General features: G+C 46.9%; 1 protein-coding gene across 4 annotated transcripts in view; it reads right to left on the bottom strand.

Annotated features, from left to right (window-relative positions):
• The window catches only part of HDX (highly divergent homeobox), a 148,590-nt gene that overhangs the window by 40,298 nt on the left and 92,453 nt on the right, over positions 1-15,839 (bottom strand). For all 4 annotated transcript variants that reach the window (XM_075940764.1, XM_006115323.4, XM_075940763.1 and 1 more), the window contains one exon: positions 6,578-6,785. In XM_075940764.1, coding sequence (XP_075796879.1) covers positions 6,578-6,785 — 208 coding nt within the window. The remainder of the gene's footprint in view (positions 1-6,577; positions 6,786-15,839) is intronic.

The raw sequence follows: 15,839 nt of genomic DNA, 5'->3' as shown, positions 1-15,839 counted from the left end.
ACTACTGCTAAGATCTTGGAAAACACATGTGGTAGTGTCAATAGTCTTAAGGGGAGGACATGACATTGGTAATGTTATTTGCCCACCACAAATTGGAGGAACCTCCTGGGAAAGGGATGTATTATTAATTATTATTATTATTATATGAAAATATGCATCTTGGAGATCAAGGGATGAAAACCAGTCCCCTTCGTTCTGAAAGTTAGCATCCTGAACTTGTTGCGTGCAAATTTGTTGAGCTTCCTGAGATCTAAGATCGGCCTACGTCCCCCTGTCTTTTTAGAGTTCTGTGGAACTCTGGCAGAACTTGCTTTATGGCCCCTAAGCTGAGTAGTTTGAGCCTCTTCTTGTAGAAGGGGCTCATAAAAGAGGTCTGTGATGTGTCGGAAGTGACCCACACTGAAGCTGGCTCCTGAAGCGCCACAGGAAGCGGTGAGACGGCTGGCGGAGGCTCCACCGTGTCCCAAAAGGGAGGAAGGAAGCAGCGCTGCAAGTGTGAGCCCCGGTGCATGCCAGAACCAGGAGGCGGGGTGGCGTGTCCTGGAAGTAATACCAGTCGCTGGGCCTTCTGGGTGACGTCTGCCCCAGCGGGGAAGATTCAAAAGGACCCACCGGTGGGCCGGAAGGGGAGGCTACACCTCTGGAGGGCAGTGGGAAGACAGCAGGGTAACCGGGCCGGCGGCAAAGGACAGCCAAGGCGGACTGCAGACGGACGTGGGAACTCAGACGGAGGAAAGGACACTGGGAATCATGGTAGGACCCTTGGCTGAGGGCACTGGCGCCGTGGATGCAGGGTGGGGAAGGAAGCAGCCCGGAGCAGGGCCGTTCTGGCACTCATAGGTTGGCACATTTCGGGGGTGCGCCCTGCCAGCCATGCAGAGGAGCATCTACCCTGCACTTTAGGGCCCCGGGCTGGGACCTGGTGGAGAGGGAGGGCCCGGGTCCCCCTTCCCCACCTCACCTGGGTGGTCTTTGGGTAATACAATGGCACAGAGCCCCACGGAGGAAGCCGAGGCCCCGAAGGGGAAGTTGGGGGAAGTTCAAGCCCCAAGAGGGGCAAGCACTATTTGAGAGAGCGACTAATGCTCTTAGGATATGTCTACACTAGCCCCCTAGTTCAAACTAAGGTGGCTAATGTAGGCATTCGAAGTTGCAAATGAAGCCCGGGATTTAAATATCCTGGGCTTCATTTGCATCTTCCTGGGCGCCGCCATTTTTAAAAGTCCCTTAGTCCGGCTACACGTGGCACAGAGTAGGTAGTTCGAATTAGGATCTCTAATTTGAACTACCGGTACACCTCCTTCGAACTAGGGGGCTAGTGTAGACATACCCTTAGAGACCACTGTCAGGGTATGTCTACACTACCCCGCTAGTTCGAACTAGCAGGGTAATGTAGGCATACTGCAATTGCAAATGAAGCCAGGGATTTGAATTTCCCGGGCTTCATTTGCATAAGCCGGGCACCGCCATTTTTAAATCCCGGCTGGTCCGCGGCTACACGCGGCACGAACTAAGTAGTTCGAACTAGGTTTCCTAGTTCGAACTACCGTTACTCCTCATTCCACGAGGAGTAACGGTAGTTTGAACTAGGAAGCCTAGTTCGAACTACCTAGTTCGTGCCGCGTGTAGCTGCGCGGCACGGGGTTCGAACCAGCCGGGATTTAAAAATGGCGGCACCCGGCTTATGCAAATGAAGCCCGGAAAATTCAAATCCCGGGCTTCATTTGCAAGTGCGGTATGCCTACATTACCCTCCTATTTCAAAATAGGAGGGTAGTGTAGACATACCCTCAGTTATTAGGCGGAGGGCTCGCAGGGCCACCCGCCTGGACTCGGGGGGGAGCGGCTCATGCCCTTAAAGGCCACGACACGGACTATTAGGCAGTGGGCTCGCAGGGCCACTCACCTGGGCTCAGGTGGGAGTGGCTTGCACCTGGAGAGGCCACACCTAGTGGCAGCGGGCTAGCGAGGTCACCCGCTCGGACCTGGGTGTGCGTGACTCGTGGCTATGGACCACCACAGGGTCCCTTAAGAAGGATGGGGAAGGAGGGTGGGTAGGGGGCATACACATAAAGGGGACAGTGTAGCCAGTTCTTATAATCTTGAGGACACATTGGTCCATCGTGAGGAGAGCCCATTAGTGGTAAAAGGGTCTCAACCGATGGTGGAACGTGTGGATGGTATGCACCGGATCTCAAAGTTGGTTGCTTATGCCCTCAACCACACCTTCAAATCTGTTGCTCAGGTGCAGCAGACTGGAGCGTGGATGCATTGGGTATGTTATGCCCTTCTTCTACTGGTCCATTGTTTCAATCTGTTGTCAAATGGCTTCTGATGTTGCCTCCAGTAGGGGCTGTATCTCCTCCTCTTATTGGGCAGCAAATACATTCCAAGTGTCCAGAGGGTTGTGTGCGAATCTTTCATTGAGTGGAGTACTTCATCAGTCTTCACTGCAACAAGCTGAGCCCTGTCAAAAGTCTCCCACTTCGGTTTTCAGTTCCCTAGGAACACCAGATGACTGTAGCCAAGAAGTGCAGTATCTGCTACATCCATCGATGCTTGGAGCACCATGCAGTCAATGGATTGGCCTTCTTTCATGATGGACTGCAGTCGAGGCCTTTTTTTGTTCTGGCAGGTCGTTTAGCAGCTCTGATAGCCTGGTGTAATTAGAGTAATCATAATTAGCCAGAAGAGCCAAAAAAAGAAATTTTAAACAGGAGTGTAGCTGATGAACAGACTTTTCTCCCAAAAATATTGAGCCTTTTGTCCTTCTTGTCCTGAGGCATCAATTTGAACTACGGTTGTCTAGAGCAGTGGTGAATGGAATCTACACCTAAGTTTGGCTTGGGGTGAGAGAAAAGAAAAATCCATCCCCTTAGCCAGGACAAAATATTTTCAATTGGTCCTACAGTTTGTGGATATAATAGAGGTTGGTGTTTGCCATATGCTCTCTGATGGCTTCATGATGGCTACGTTTATGGCTATCTTGAAGGACGTGGTGGACTGTAGAATTTTTAGCAGCTTGTGCTGCTTTTCTTCCACCTCCTGTAGGTCTATTCCTTGTGACTTCACTATCCTTTTGAATAATTCCTGAAAGTGTTTAACGTCGTCGGCTGGAAGGGAAGAGGAGGACGGAAACACCACTTTGTCGGGGGACAATGAGGATTGTATCAAGTCCACAACTAGTCATTTACTCGATACTTAACATCCTTAACACAGTTTCTCGCATTTTAACATCTCTAGTATTAATATGCCTACTGTGGACTAACATTTCCTGAATCTTTTTGTCTGCATTGTTACAGACTACTTGATGACAAGTATTCTGAAATAAATGACCAAAAATAATTGAAACTGGTGTGATTATATTGTGTTATTTTGACAAATAAAATATGAGAATTTTGAAAATATTGTATGCAGAACTTTACATATTTGGGTGCACAGTTCCTCCAGGAGCAGTTCTTTTCAGATCTTTGAAATTCCTTTTGAAACCTAGGGTTGTATTTTCCAAAGAAGTTAAAAGGGTGAATACACAGCTTTAACAAAACAGCTGCTGCATATAATTCTGGACTCTATCTTCTCTAGGAGTGTTGGCTTTTTTAAGCCCTCACTGATATAATTAACCACTCTCTTGCCTCTCATAAAGTCTTTATTATAAGGTTGGGAGACTGGAGACTTAATGTCAATGGAAAAAAATAATGTCTGTGACGCAAAAATCAAACTGAAATAATAATAATTTTACCATAAAACAGATTCCAGTTTTAAGGGTTATCAGAATCAATGTCCACTACTACATCTGACGTTTTAGTTGCAATTTAGTCCAGCAGCTTTTCCACAGATTTGGGAAGAATTTAATAAAATATAGTTAATTTATTCTTAATAAATCCTTCCTGGAAAATTAAAATGGATGCCTTTACTATGAACTACTTTTTGGCTTGTGGAAGGTAGGAAAATAATCCTTATATTTAATATAAAAATCTTTCATTTTTGTTCCTAAGGAAATCCTGTGTTCGGCTATAGTTCCATAAGCTTTATTATAATCATCTTCTCATTGCTCAGTCCCTTACATCTCTGATCTGATCTTCAAAAGGCCTCACTTAATTAATACCAAGATATGCTTCACTTTAAATTGCACAACAGTCACTTTTTTTCTTTTAAAGAAACAAACATGCATTCTACTGGACCAGTTCTCTCTCCTTCAGGCAAGTCTAGGTTTCTCATACTTTGGCATCTTACTTGGCTTTCAATCACTTTTACCCAATTCTGTATTATCTTACTCTACAGCTGAATTTGACAAAGCCATCATAAGTTTGTTTCTAACTGTTCTCAATTTCCCTAATTTTTTCTTCTCTACCCTTCAAACAAATTGACAAAATCATATGTAGCACACAAAGCTTCAACAGTATGCACTAAAACAGACTTCTTTTTAGTTAATTGAGCCCAGGGCTTGATCGATCCCTTCTAATCAAGAAGCATGGAGAACAATTACTTCAAGTTTTGAAGCCAGTGAAACGTGCAAAGGTAGCAGTTTATCTGCGTTAGGGCCCAGAGTTTTAATTTAAAAAAGGGACATAGAAGACTGACTTGGTTATTCTATTCTGTGAGACAGAGCAAATGATTTGATTGAGTGTTAAATGGGAATTAGACAAACTCATGAAACTGTAGGGATGGGAAAACAAGTTCTCTCTCACACACACACATGCAAACACAGTTTAGGTGCCTTCCAATTAGACCAGGGGTACTGACTCTGCTGTGCAATTCTCCACATATTGCCAGGCTGTTTAAAGATGCTTTTCATAGTATATTGTATATTTGTTTGGATTAGACTGTTTTTTTGTGTTGTAACTTTAGTTCTGCGACATAACTCAACTTCATCTAGAGCAGTGTTTCTTAAACCGTGTTCCGCAGCACACTGGTGTGCTGTGAGGTGTGCCACGGAGAACAACAGAGTTTAAAATGGCTGCCCTTAAAGGGGCAGGCAACCCCTTTTTTTTTTTGCTCAATAACTTTCTCCCCGACCTTCTTTTTGGGGGGCTCAACAAGAAATCCTTGGTGTTCCTCATAAAAAAAAATTGTTTGGTGTTTCTTGGTCTTAAAAAGCTTAAGAAACACTGATCTAGAGGCAGTAGTTCTCAACCCACGGGCTGCTTGCTGCCTAATCAGCACACAGTTATAGTCCAATTTATATCCTTAGGGCAGTAACTAGGGCAATGTGAAAGCACACATCTGTCCCAAGCACACAGCCAACAAGAGGGGTGTGCAAAAATGAAGCAGTGAGGGATTAGGCCTTGCATCAACCCCTCCCCTTACCAGGACCGGGCCCAGCAACACTGGCAGAAAACTAGGGTGCTCAACATCCCTGTAAACTCACAGGATCATCCCAGTAACCTCAGCTGGAGCAAACTCCCTGGCTCTAGTGCTGCAGCGGCAGGTGGGGAAGGCATGCTGGACAGCTGAACTGTTGCAGAGCTAGGAAACCAGCTGGCACAAGGAGGGAAATGCACAGGGCTAGGATCATGGGTGGGAAGGTTCAGGATGTATGGGGGACAGACTTTGGGGAGGAGGACTGGTGGTTGTAGGCAGTCTCTGGATGGGGTGGCTAGATACCAGGGCACAGTCCCTGGATGGAGAAGGTTGAGTACTGAAGGGTTGAGTGGGGGACTAGATGAAGGAGGGAACCATCCCTGGGGAAGACATTCCATACTGGATAGAGCATCCTGTCACTACAGGGCATGCACATGTGCCAGCCAAGTGTGTGTGTGTGAGGGGGGAGGGGCATGTGTATCCTGAATATACAGGCTGGATGATGAAGGGGCATTCCCTGATGGGGGGTGCAATCTCGGGAGGAGCTGGAGGGCAGTCCCTAGATGGGACCTGGGTTTGCAGGGGATAGTCCCTGGCTAGGGGACAAACTGCACTGGGCAGTGTTCCCCATCTTTGCCAGCAGGCTCCACAGCCTCACAGCCAGAAGGAGCGTAGAAGTGAGGCTGGCATACACCATGCCATGTTACCCTTCCATTAAATTAATTCATTTTACCAGTTAATCTTTTGGATATTTTGCTAATTTAAAATGCTCTTGGCAAACATTTGCTAGCATTGAAATGAAAGGTACTGTATCAGTCTGAATCATATTGTTGTCAGGTAACAAACACAAAACCTTGAGGCTACGTCTACACTGGCCACAATTTCCGGAAAAGCCATGCAAATCAGGTAAGTCAGGATAGGGAAATCCGCGGGGGATTTAAATATCCCCCGCGGATTTAAATAAACATGTCCGCCGCTTTTTTTCCAGCTTGGGGAAAAGCCGGAAAAAAAGCATCTAGACTGGCGCGATCTGAATGGGTCCTCTTATTAGTTTGCATAAAAGCTATGTAATCTCAAAAATGTGCTTCTCCCACCTTGACAAGGACAATTCCAAATGACTAATTTTAAACAGCTGGGTTGAGTTTCGGAAGGCTGCTCATTTCATAGTCAAGAAAAAGCTACTGTTTCAGACACTTCTGAATCTTAACACCAACGAGAAATGAAAAGCACAAAAAATGCAAAATATAATTAACAGTAGCAATTTCAGTTTCAAATACCTTGTGAACTTCCTTCAGATAAGCAGATTGATACTTCATCATTCCTATCATTATCATCTCCCACTTCGGTAGCAATTTCCTCTCCTGAAGTAACTGCTGATTTAGCACCAGATTCCGGGTGGTCACAGAAATCAGCAGGACCGCCTCTTGGGGGAGGTACTTCAATCCCCATTAAGCGATATTTTCGTCTTCGATTACCAATCCAAGTCTTGTAAAGATAAATACAAAGGGATGATATCAGAAACAGTAGCAAAACTACAGGCCTAAAACCAAGCATAATGAACATTTCCTTGTGACAGGGAGAAGGCTAGATCATTGGTCCAGTTCCCCCTACTCTACTACATGGAACAAAGCAGCCCCAAACCTAATGGATCTGGCCCACCTTGGATTTCCCACAGCATATTCCTCCCTACAAAGGGGACATATCCAGAGAAAAGTTTACAGAGTGAGAGCACCACTATGCTTTGGCTTTCCATTGTTATAAGAATAAGTTGTAGGAGTTGTCAGTTAATTTACCTAGGGAAGTTGTGGAGTCTCCATCACTGAAGATTTTAAAGAGATTAGATAAACACCTGTCAGGGATTGTCTTTATCAGGGGTCTCAAATTCAATTTGCCTTAAGACCAGTGCCAGTCCTCATATCCTCCTAGTAGGCCAGTAGGTACACCCTTTACACAGGCTTGGAGGGGGTGGGAGAGGTTGCCATGCGTTCATGCATGCTCCACCCCACATGCGTCCCCTGACCCCGCTAGATGCCCCTCAGTGACTTAATTCTCCTAGGGATCACCTGGCATCACCATCAGTAGCGAAGCAATATGCTGCCAATAAGTCCCTGTAGCCCCGGGGGAGGTGTGTGTAGAACCGTCCCATCCACAAGGTGGCCGTCTTAAATCCCACACATTGTTAGCCCCGCAGTGGCTGCCCCAATTGTACTATGGACAGGATGGTCCACCATACTCAAGCTCATAGTGCCCTGGGCAGGCTGGGGTCCGCCTCCCCACACTCATCAGAAGTGAAGTGGAGTGACTGGGCTGGCCTGCAAGATGGCGGTGGAGCAGAGGCTGCTGCTTAGTTCCACTTCCCTGCAGCTCCTACCTCTGTGGTGAGTATAGGGGGCCTGAATCCTTCTGCCACCCTCTGCCAGGCCCTCTGGTAATCCCTGAGGCAATGTCCTTTAGAGAAGGGGCCTTGAGGGAAGAGGTGCAATGAGGGGAGAAGGTGGAGTAGGAGTGGAAAGGGTTGGGTGGGAGCGGAGCACAGTGTCAACTTGGGGGAAGGGTACAAACACTCTCCTCCTCCCAGGCTACAGGGACTCGTGTGCCAGCAGCTACATGTGGGCTGGATTGTGGAATTGCTTGGGCCACAGATAGCTCATGGACCATGAGTTTGAGACTGGTGGTCTAGATCAGTGGTCACCAACCAGTAGATTGGGATCTACTGGTAGATCTTGGAGCCTCTGACAGGTGATCTTGAATGGTGTGGCCACATAGCTTTGAAGTGCTGGCACTTCAACTGCTCCTCCTCCCACTGCTGTGCATCTCTGGCCCTTTGCCAAGAAGCCTCCTGTTTGCTGTGCAGGGAAGGGAAAGGATGGGTGCTGATGTCAAAGTGCCCCCTTCTTCCACCCTGTATCCTGTCTCCACAGAGCAGAGAGGGGGCACACAGGACTAGGGATAGAGTAAGTTTGCTGGCTGTTTTGGGGAGTGGTGTAGGGCCAGGGCAGGGGCGTGCCTGCCTTAGCCCCACTGCACCATCACCCAGGAGCCACCTGAGCTAAGCAGTGCCCAGCTGCAGTCCACATCCTGAACCCCTACCCAAGTCATGAACCATCTCCTGTACCCTAAGCCCCTGCTCTAGTCCTGAGCCCCCGTGCATTCAAACACCCTCCCAGAGTCTATACCTAGAACCCTCTCCAGTACCCCAGCTGCCTGCCCCAAGCTCAGCTCAGAGCCTGTCTCACACTTCAAATTCCTTAACCTGAGACAAGAGCTTGCACCCCAACCCACTGCTCCAGCCTGGTGAAAGTGAGTGTTGGGAGGGAGGAGGATGGAGTGAGCAGGGGCGGGGCCGCAGAGAGGCGGGGCAAAGGAGCACAAAGGAGGCAGAGAAAGGATATCTGGGTTTGAAGTAGATCTTGGATTGCACTTAATCTTGTGTACAAAAAGGTTGGATACCACTGGTCTAGATAATACTTAGTCCTGCCATATGTGCAGGGAACTGGACTAGATGACCTCTTAAGGTGCATTCCAGTCCTATGAGTGAGTCTATGTGTGTTAAGAGCAACATTCAGGTAATTCCAAAATATTTTTGGATCTTGAAGCAGCCTCAGAATCGAGTAACCTTAAAGGTGACTTAGAATCAGACAACATAGCCTTACATTCCTTTCACATATTCCAAGACATCACATCTGTCAACAGATAAAAATTTACACTTAAAAATATACATGGTAAAAGACAGGTTTATCCTTTCCCCTAAATTACATACAAAAACATTAAAAGAACAGTATTAACATTGAAAAAAAATTCAAGCATTCAGAATTAAAAATGTCATAATCTAAATTGCCTGTAGCTCCTTGCCTGATCTTATCTCTTCCCTTCCATCCAAATCGGTTCTCAAATTCAGTCTTCATCCCAGGCTCTGTATCGGATTTTGGTCACCTCCTCAGAATCCTTCCCCAATCTCCATCTCCATGTCCCAAGTCTCTTTGCTCAGCCCATATCAGTCTTTCCTCCCATCCAATCTCCCCTCACCTCTGCTCCTTTTCAAACTGGTTCTTAGTCCCAGTCTCCTTGCCAAACATCTCCCACCTTCACCTTCAACTCTCAGCCTCCGTTTCCACACCCAGCCAATCTCTGTTTCTTATTCCTCCAGTCTCAACCAAATGTCTAGTTCCAATCCACTGCACTCCTTTTCTTCCCCTCCAACATTTGTTGTTTTTTAAGTTTATCCTGCACAGACTAACTCGGCTACCCCCTTTCTCATGTTAGTTTGTCAAACTTCATTTAAAATAAAGTTAGATATTAATCTATGTCCAACACAAAAGATTTCAATGTTTTCTTTATTTTGGCAGAGGTGGGCAAACTCTTTTGGGTCAAGGGCCACTGGCGCCAGGAGCGGCCCGAGGCCGACTGCGGCAGCTGGCGCCTCAGGCGGAGCATGCGATCGGCGCCCCCCCACCTGCAGGGCCGTCAATGGACTGACGTCATCGGTAGGCGCCCCGGGCGCCCCCATGACATCATCGGGCACCCGGGTAGCAGCACCCTAGGCGGCGGCGGCTGAGTCTGCCTATAGCCACGGACTGCCCCTGACTGGCGCACAGAATAATAATAAAAAAAAAATCAGTTGGGGACAACACAAGAAACAAAAAAAATTCCTCCCAAAAGCCCCAACTCTCATTGAGGTGGCCCCCAACTGAGACGCTTCATTCCTCTGGTGCGCCATGGAGCAAGAGAAGACTCAGGGAAGACTGAGGTTCATGGCTTCCCATAGGCTAGATTTATTTTTTTGGTGGATTCTGCGGTGGGGACAAAAATGAGGGGTTCAGTGTGCAGGACAGAGCTGCCAGTGAGTGGGATAGGGATGGGGATGAAGGATCTGGGGAGGAGGTGGGGTGCAGGAGGAGGTGAGGACGTGAGGTCTGGATGGGAGGTAGGGTGCCAGAGCAGACTAGGGAGTAGGGTGTCTGGCCAGGGAGGAGGGGGCAAGAGCAAGGGAAGGTGCAATGCGTGGCCAGGAGGGAGGGTACAGGAGCAGGGTGGGGCTAGGGTGCAGGAGTGGGCTGGGTATGGGCATGAGGGGAAGGTGGGGCACTTACTTGCTTTCATGCCCTTCATTGCTCCCAGGCACGGTGCCTCCTGCTGTTCCCAATTTTGGCCATGGCAGCAGTGGGGAAAGCTTCCAGGGAGCATGTCTATGTGCTTCTGTTCCCCTGGGAGGAGGAGCAGCAGTGCATGGAGCCACTTCTTCCCCAAGAGCCGGATCCAGCGGGGAGGCTCAGGACTTTTTCTCCCCTCCCCCAGTGGGAAGCCAGCGCTTGCGCTCCAACTTCGCAGGGGAGATGGGCATGAGGCTGGAGTGCCAGTGTGGGCTCCCTGCTGTGGGGAAAGGGAAGGCGGGGGGGCTGAATTCAAGCCACAGCGCACCTGGAATGCAGCCGCAGACCACTAGTGGTCTGCAGACTGTAGTTTGAGAACGACTGGTCTAGCTTTTTGTTCCCTATGTATTCAAAACAGGCCATCGGGAGAGACACTGAAAGCACAGAAGAGACAAGATTTCTGGGATCAGTTGCCATGCCCAGTCCAAGTCTAATTCTGGGACTGCACAGGCACTGTCTGATCACATACATGAACTGTTAGGGAAAGGACTATGCTCAGGTACTCTATGTGGAAGACATGTGCAGAGGCTGTTCAGCAAAAGGAACTGAGAAGCACTGTAGCATGCTCAGTGAAGATTGAATCTTCAGAAATTTTTAGCAGCTATAATCAAGAAGTTTCTAATGAACATGTGCAAATTGCAATTTTCTTCAAAGTTTTATAATTTGGCCAAAAATCAGGCAGATTTTCACAGAGATGCAAGAGGGACATCCCCTGATAAATTTTGAGTTGTGGCTAAAGCACCAAAGTACCAAAGGTTACACAAAACAAAAAAATCCAGAATCTTTTTACATACGCAAAACAATATAGTTTTTCCTTGCCTCATTCTCAGAAACAGCGCAAATGTTTTGGCTGAAATTAAAAACAACAATAATAACCCTGAAGATACCCAGCATGGAAAATTTGAGCCCAAGGTGTTAAAGTTTCACAAAAATATAAAAAACTGAAAATAGGGTCTTCTAATGCAAAGTGTCAGCAACTTTACTAACATAAGAAATTTAAACACTCCGGTCATCTGAAGAAGTGGGCTGTACCCACGAAAACTCATGATACCATCTACATGTTTTGTTCGTCTATAAAGTGCTACCAGACCATTTGTTGTTTTTTAAGTTTATCTTGAGCAGTTTGGCATCATCTGCAAATTTTACCACCTCACTGTTTACCCCTTTCTCTAGATCATTTACGTGACTCAGTATGGCCATTCTCTAGGTTGAATTTGAGAAACCTCCTCTGAAATGGATGGATTGTCATGTGAAAGTAGTAGGCATCTTGTAGGTTGAAGGACGACACCCACGTTTCCTTTCCTCTAACGATGAGATTATCATGGTAACACTGGCAAAGATGAAGTGCTGGTTTTTTAAGATATAGTTCAGTCTATGCAGGTCCAAGATGGGTCCCCGACCTCCTATTTTCTTGCAAGTTAAAAAGTATTAGGAATAAAATCCCTTTCCCCTGTGGGGAGATGGAACTGGTTCTATTGGTCTCATAGCAAGTAGCTTGTCTCTCTCCTGTTGTAGGAGAATCTCGTGGGAAGGGTCTGTGAAGAGGGACAGGTAAGGGGGTTGTGCTGGTGGGAAGGAGATGAAAGGAATGGAATAACCTTTGATGATTATCTCCAATGCCCACTTGTCAGATGTTATGGGTGACCAGGCTTGATGGTGGGGAAGCAGACTGTAACAACAACTGATTGTGTGGAGAAATTTGATTTGTCCTTTTCATATGTGTTCATTTTTTTATTTGTATCCTTTGGTATATATGGTTGTGACAATTTTCTTCCACTATTTGATCTGAGGAAGTGGGTCTGGCCCACGAAAGCTCATCGCCTATTAAACCATCTTGTTAGTCTTTAAAGTGCTACACAGTCCTGTTTTTTTGTCTCAGCTTGTTTAGGGTGCTGTTTACCGGTTAACTTTTCACATCCCTGTTGCTCACTGCCACTTCTATTTTTAGCCTGCAGCTGTTTACCTCAAGGTTTTCACCTTCTGATGTTTTGCTTACTTTATTTTTTCCACCAATTCTATGCTGGCCAACTAAAACTTTCTCCTGCCTTTGAAGTATAATGAGACCTGCAGATTCCAATGGTGGAGTGACTCTAGCTTATTCAAAAGGAAGTCAGAAATACAAAGTGGAGTCTTGGAATTTCTCTGATATCAGTGTGATTACTACTGATGGAATTAACATGTTTTTCATGGCAATATAGGAACAAGGGTGAGTCAAGAAGTCTCTGATCCAGACTCATCTTTCACAGTGTACTGCTGCCCAATTACTAATGCCATAAATGGTAGTAAAATATACTAAGCAATTTCTATAAGAAAAGTATGTTCAATGATAAACACAGGACCTGATGCTGAAAGCAAAAATCAAACAGCCAGACCCCTGCACTGATACAGTACTCAAATGACTTCAATTCTCAGGCATCCTGAAGCATATTGTGACTTGTAGAACTGAAGGATTTACTTATCTCCAAAGAGTGCAGTACCATTCTCAGTATTTGATCATTTCCCTGTACCAGCATAAAACACCTAAATATTTGAGAAAGTAGCCTAAATCCCAGTGTGTTATGTATTATCTATCTCTCTTCTAGCACCTTCAGATTCAAAATACTCCCAACATTATTAAATGCAGACAGTTGTCTTATTAACTTTTCCAAAATGAATTAATGTACAAAACTATATTTTTCAGCTCTCAAGTTCCCTATATTAAAGTTCTGATCTATATTCATGAGAGTGCATCCTAGGAAAGGTGGCCAGATGTCCTATTTTAAAGGGACAGTCCTGTATTTAAGGCCTTCTTCAGGTGTCTTAAAACCTGGCAAATTGTCCTATATTTTCTGTCTTTCCCCACATCCATCAGTACTGGTGGGTTCTGCTGCTGGCTGGATCTCTACTCATCACCTGCTTGCCCACCCATGGAAAACGGGGGGGGGGAGTCCAGGGGCTGATGGTAGGGGTGGGTGTGCAAGGCTGGTGGTGGGGCAAAAATGCAGGGATGGGGCTGGCTGCTCTCTCTGCTGGTCTGTCAGTGCAGGCCCTACTGTGTCCCAGCTATTGACCAGCAGAGCCCTGTCCCCTGCCCTGTTTCTTCCTGGCACTGGCTGCAGTGGTTAGTGAGTGTAGGCAAGTAGTGCCAGGCAGTGGCTTGTTCAGGTCACCTCTGCTACAATCAGCCCTTTCTGTGCTTTCCCTCTCATTGCCCTCACCCTGCTTTGACCCTTCAACCCACCCGTACCCTCGCTGCTGCTCCTTGGTGGGGCATCTCCCACTCTCAGGGCTGTTTGTAAAACCAGCCCCTGCTTGGAGGACTGAGCCCACCAAGAGCCAAGATAGCAGGCTCCTTTCTCCCCCCAATGTCTCTGGCTGGGCCAGTAACCTGGGAAAGCCCAAAACCCTCTGGAGCGGGGCACAAGCCAGGAAGAGCCAAATGCTGCATGTGCTGAAGCCACACACAACTCTGGCATAGGGAAACTTCTGCTAAGATCTAGCATAGTAGGGAGGAGGGGAGAACAGGAGCAGTTTCACACTCTGAACAGCTTAGCACCCTCTTCAGCCCTCCACACCTCTGACCCTGACTCTTGCTCCATCCCTAATGGTCACCTCCTCTGCTGAGCCACCTCTCTGGCTAGGTTTACTGAAGCCCCTGCAGTCAGGTTCCCTGAGTGCTGGTGCACAATGCATCCTGAGGACTTAACCCCTTCCTGCACACACTGTAGCCAGGGAACAGGAGGCAGCTGGTTATCTTGGTGGCCAGCAGCTGCCTGAGGATGTTAATTGCCTTTGATACTGTGTAGGAAGGAAGGGACTAGCTGATTTCAGCCATACTGGAATGGGGGCATGGGAAGGGTTGCCAGGTGTCCGGTATTGACCCGGACAGTCCGGTATTTTTGCCTCGTCTGGACACCTAAATGTCCGGTATTTTTGGATTTTTTTTTAACCAGACAGAAGGGAAAAATACCCTAGGCTCCCTGGACTCCTCCTGGACCCCCTTTCAGCCCCCCCGAGCCCTTCCCTCCCCCCCCCCACGTACCTGGTTCCGCAGGGGAGCTCTTTTCCCACACAGAGTAAGAAAACAAGATGGCCACCAGCAAAAAAAATCTAAAGGCCTTGAAGGGGCCATGATGTTTTATTTATTTATTTTTTGTTTAACTGTCGAGATCCTTTCTCCCCCCCCCCCCAACCACTTTGGTCTCCCCCCCCCTTTTTTCCTAAAGAGTGGGGGTTTTTTTGCGGGGGGGGGAGGGGGGTTGGTATTTTTGGTTAAACCATCTGGCAACTCTAGGCATGGGAAAGAGATGAGATCCTCCAGATCACCTTTCCCCCCCCCCATCCACAGCTCCTCACAGGCAGCTCCCATCCCTTCTCTCCTTCACAATGCTGAAACACTTCTTCTGGTCACATTCTGGGGAGAACCCTGGCTGAAATCTGGGAGGGGGGGGGAGAAGGGAGGAGCATATGACCCTGCATTCCCCACACCCATTTGTTGCCCTAGGAAGATGTTGTGCCAGGTATCAGGAGAGGCAGGTCCATCCTGGGAGCACAGCCAGGCATAAAGGACAGAGAGGGCTGGGTAGAAAGGGTGGGTCAGTCACCCCTCCCATGTAAGAGCAACGTACGGGAAAATGTGTGTGTCAGCTCTACTTGTTTGAACCCTAAAACTATAAAGATAAGAAAGTAACTGCAAGGAATCCAGTTACTCAGTGTTTCTTTTTAATGATGTTAATTTCAATGTATGATATATTCAAGTGAATTCAACAGCAATCAGAGTAATTTTACCATGTGTCTATATTATCATAGGGAACTATGGTCACCCTACTCCTAGGTCACAAAGAGATTAAAGTAAATTTACATAAAATTAAATAAAAAATGTTTTGGACACATAATGGTAAAAAACATTTAAATCCTAGAATACTAGAACTGGAAGAGACCTCAAGAGATCATCAAGTCCAGTCCCTTGCCTTCACGGCAGGACCAAGCACCATCTAGATCCATCCCTGACAGATGTCTATCCAACCTGCTTTTAAATATCTCCAGTGATTGAGATTCCACAACCACCCTAAGCAATTTATTCCAGTGTTTAACCACCCTGACAGTTAGGAAGGTCTGACTTAAACCTCCCTTGCTGCAATTTAAGCTCATTGCTTCTTGTTCAATCATCAGAGGCCAAGAAGAACATTTTTCCTCCCTCCTTGCAACACCCTTTTAGATACTTGAAAGCTGCTATTGTGTTCCCTCTGAGTCTTCTCCTTTCCAAACTAAATAAGCCCAGTTCTTTAAGTATTCCCTCATAGTTCAATTTTTCTAGACCTTTAATCATTCTTGTCGCTCTTCTCTGGATCTTCTCCAATTTCTCCACATCTTTCTTGAAATGTCGTGTCCAGAACTGGACACAATTCTC

The sequence above is a fragment of the Pelodiscus sinensis genome, chromosome 13, assembly GCF_049634645.1.
Source record: "Pelodiscus sinensis isolate JC-2024 chromosome 13, ASM4963464v1, whole genome shotgun sequence".
Classification (NCBI taxonomy): Eukaryota; Metazoa; Chordata; order Testudines; family Trionychidae; genus Pelodiscus; species Pelodiscus sinensis.
The sequence above is the reverse complement of the archived record's forward strand: the minus strand, read 5'-3'. Positions and strand labels throughout refer to the sequence as shown.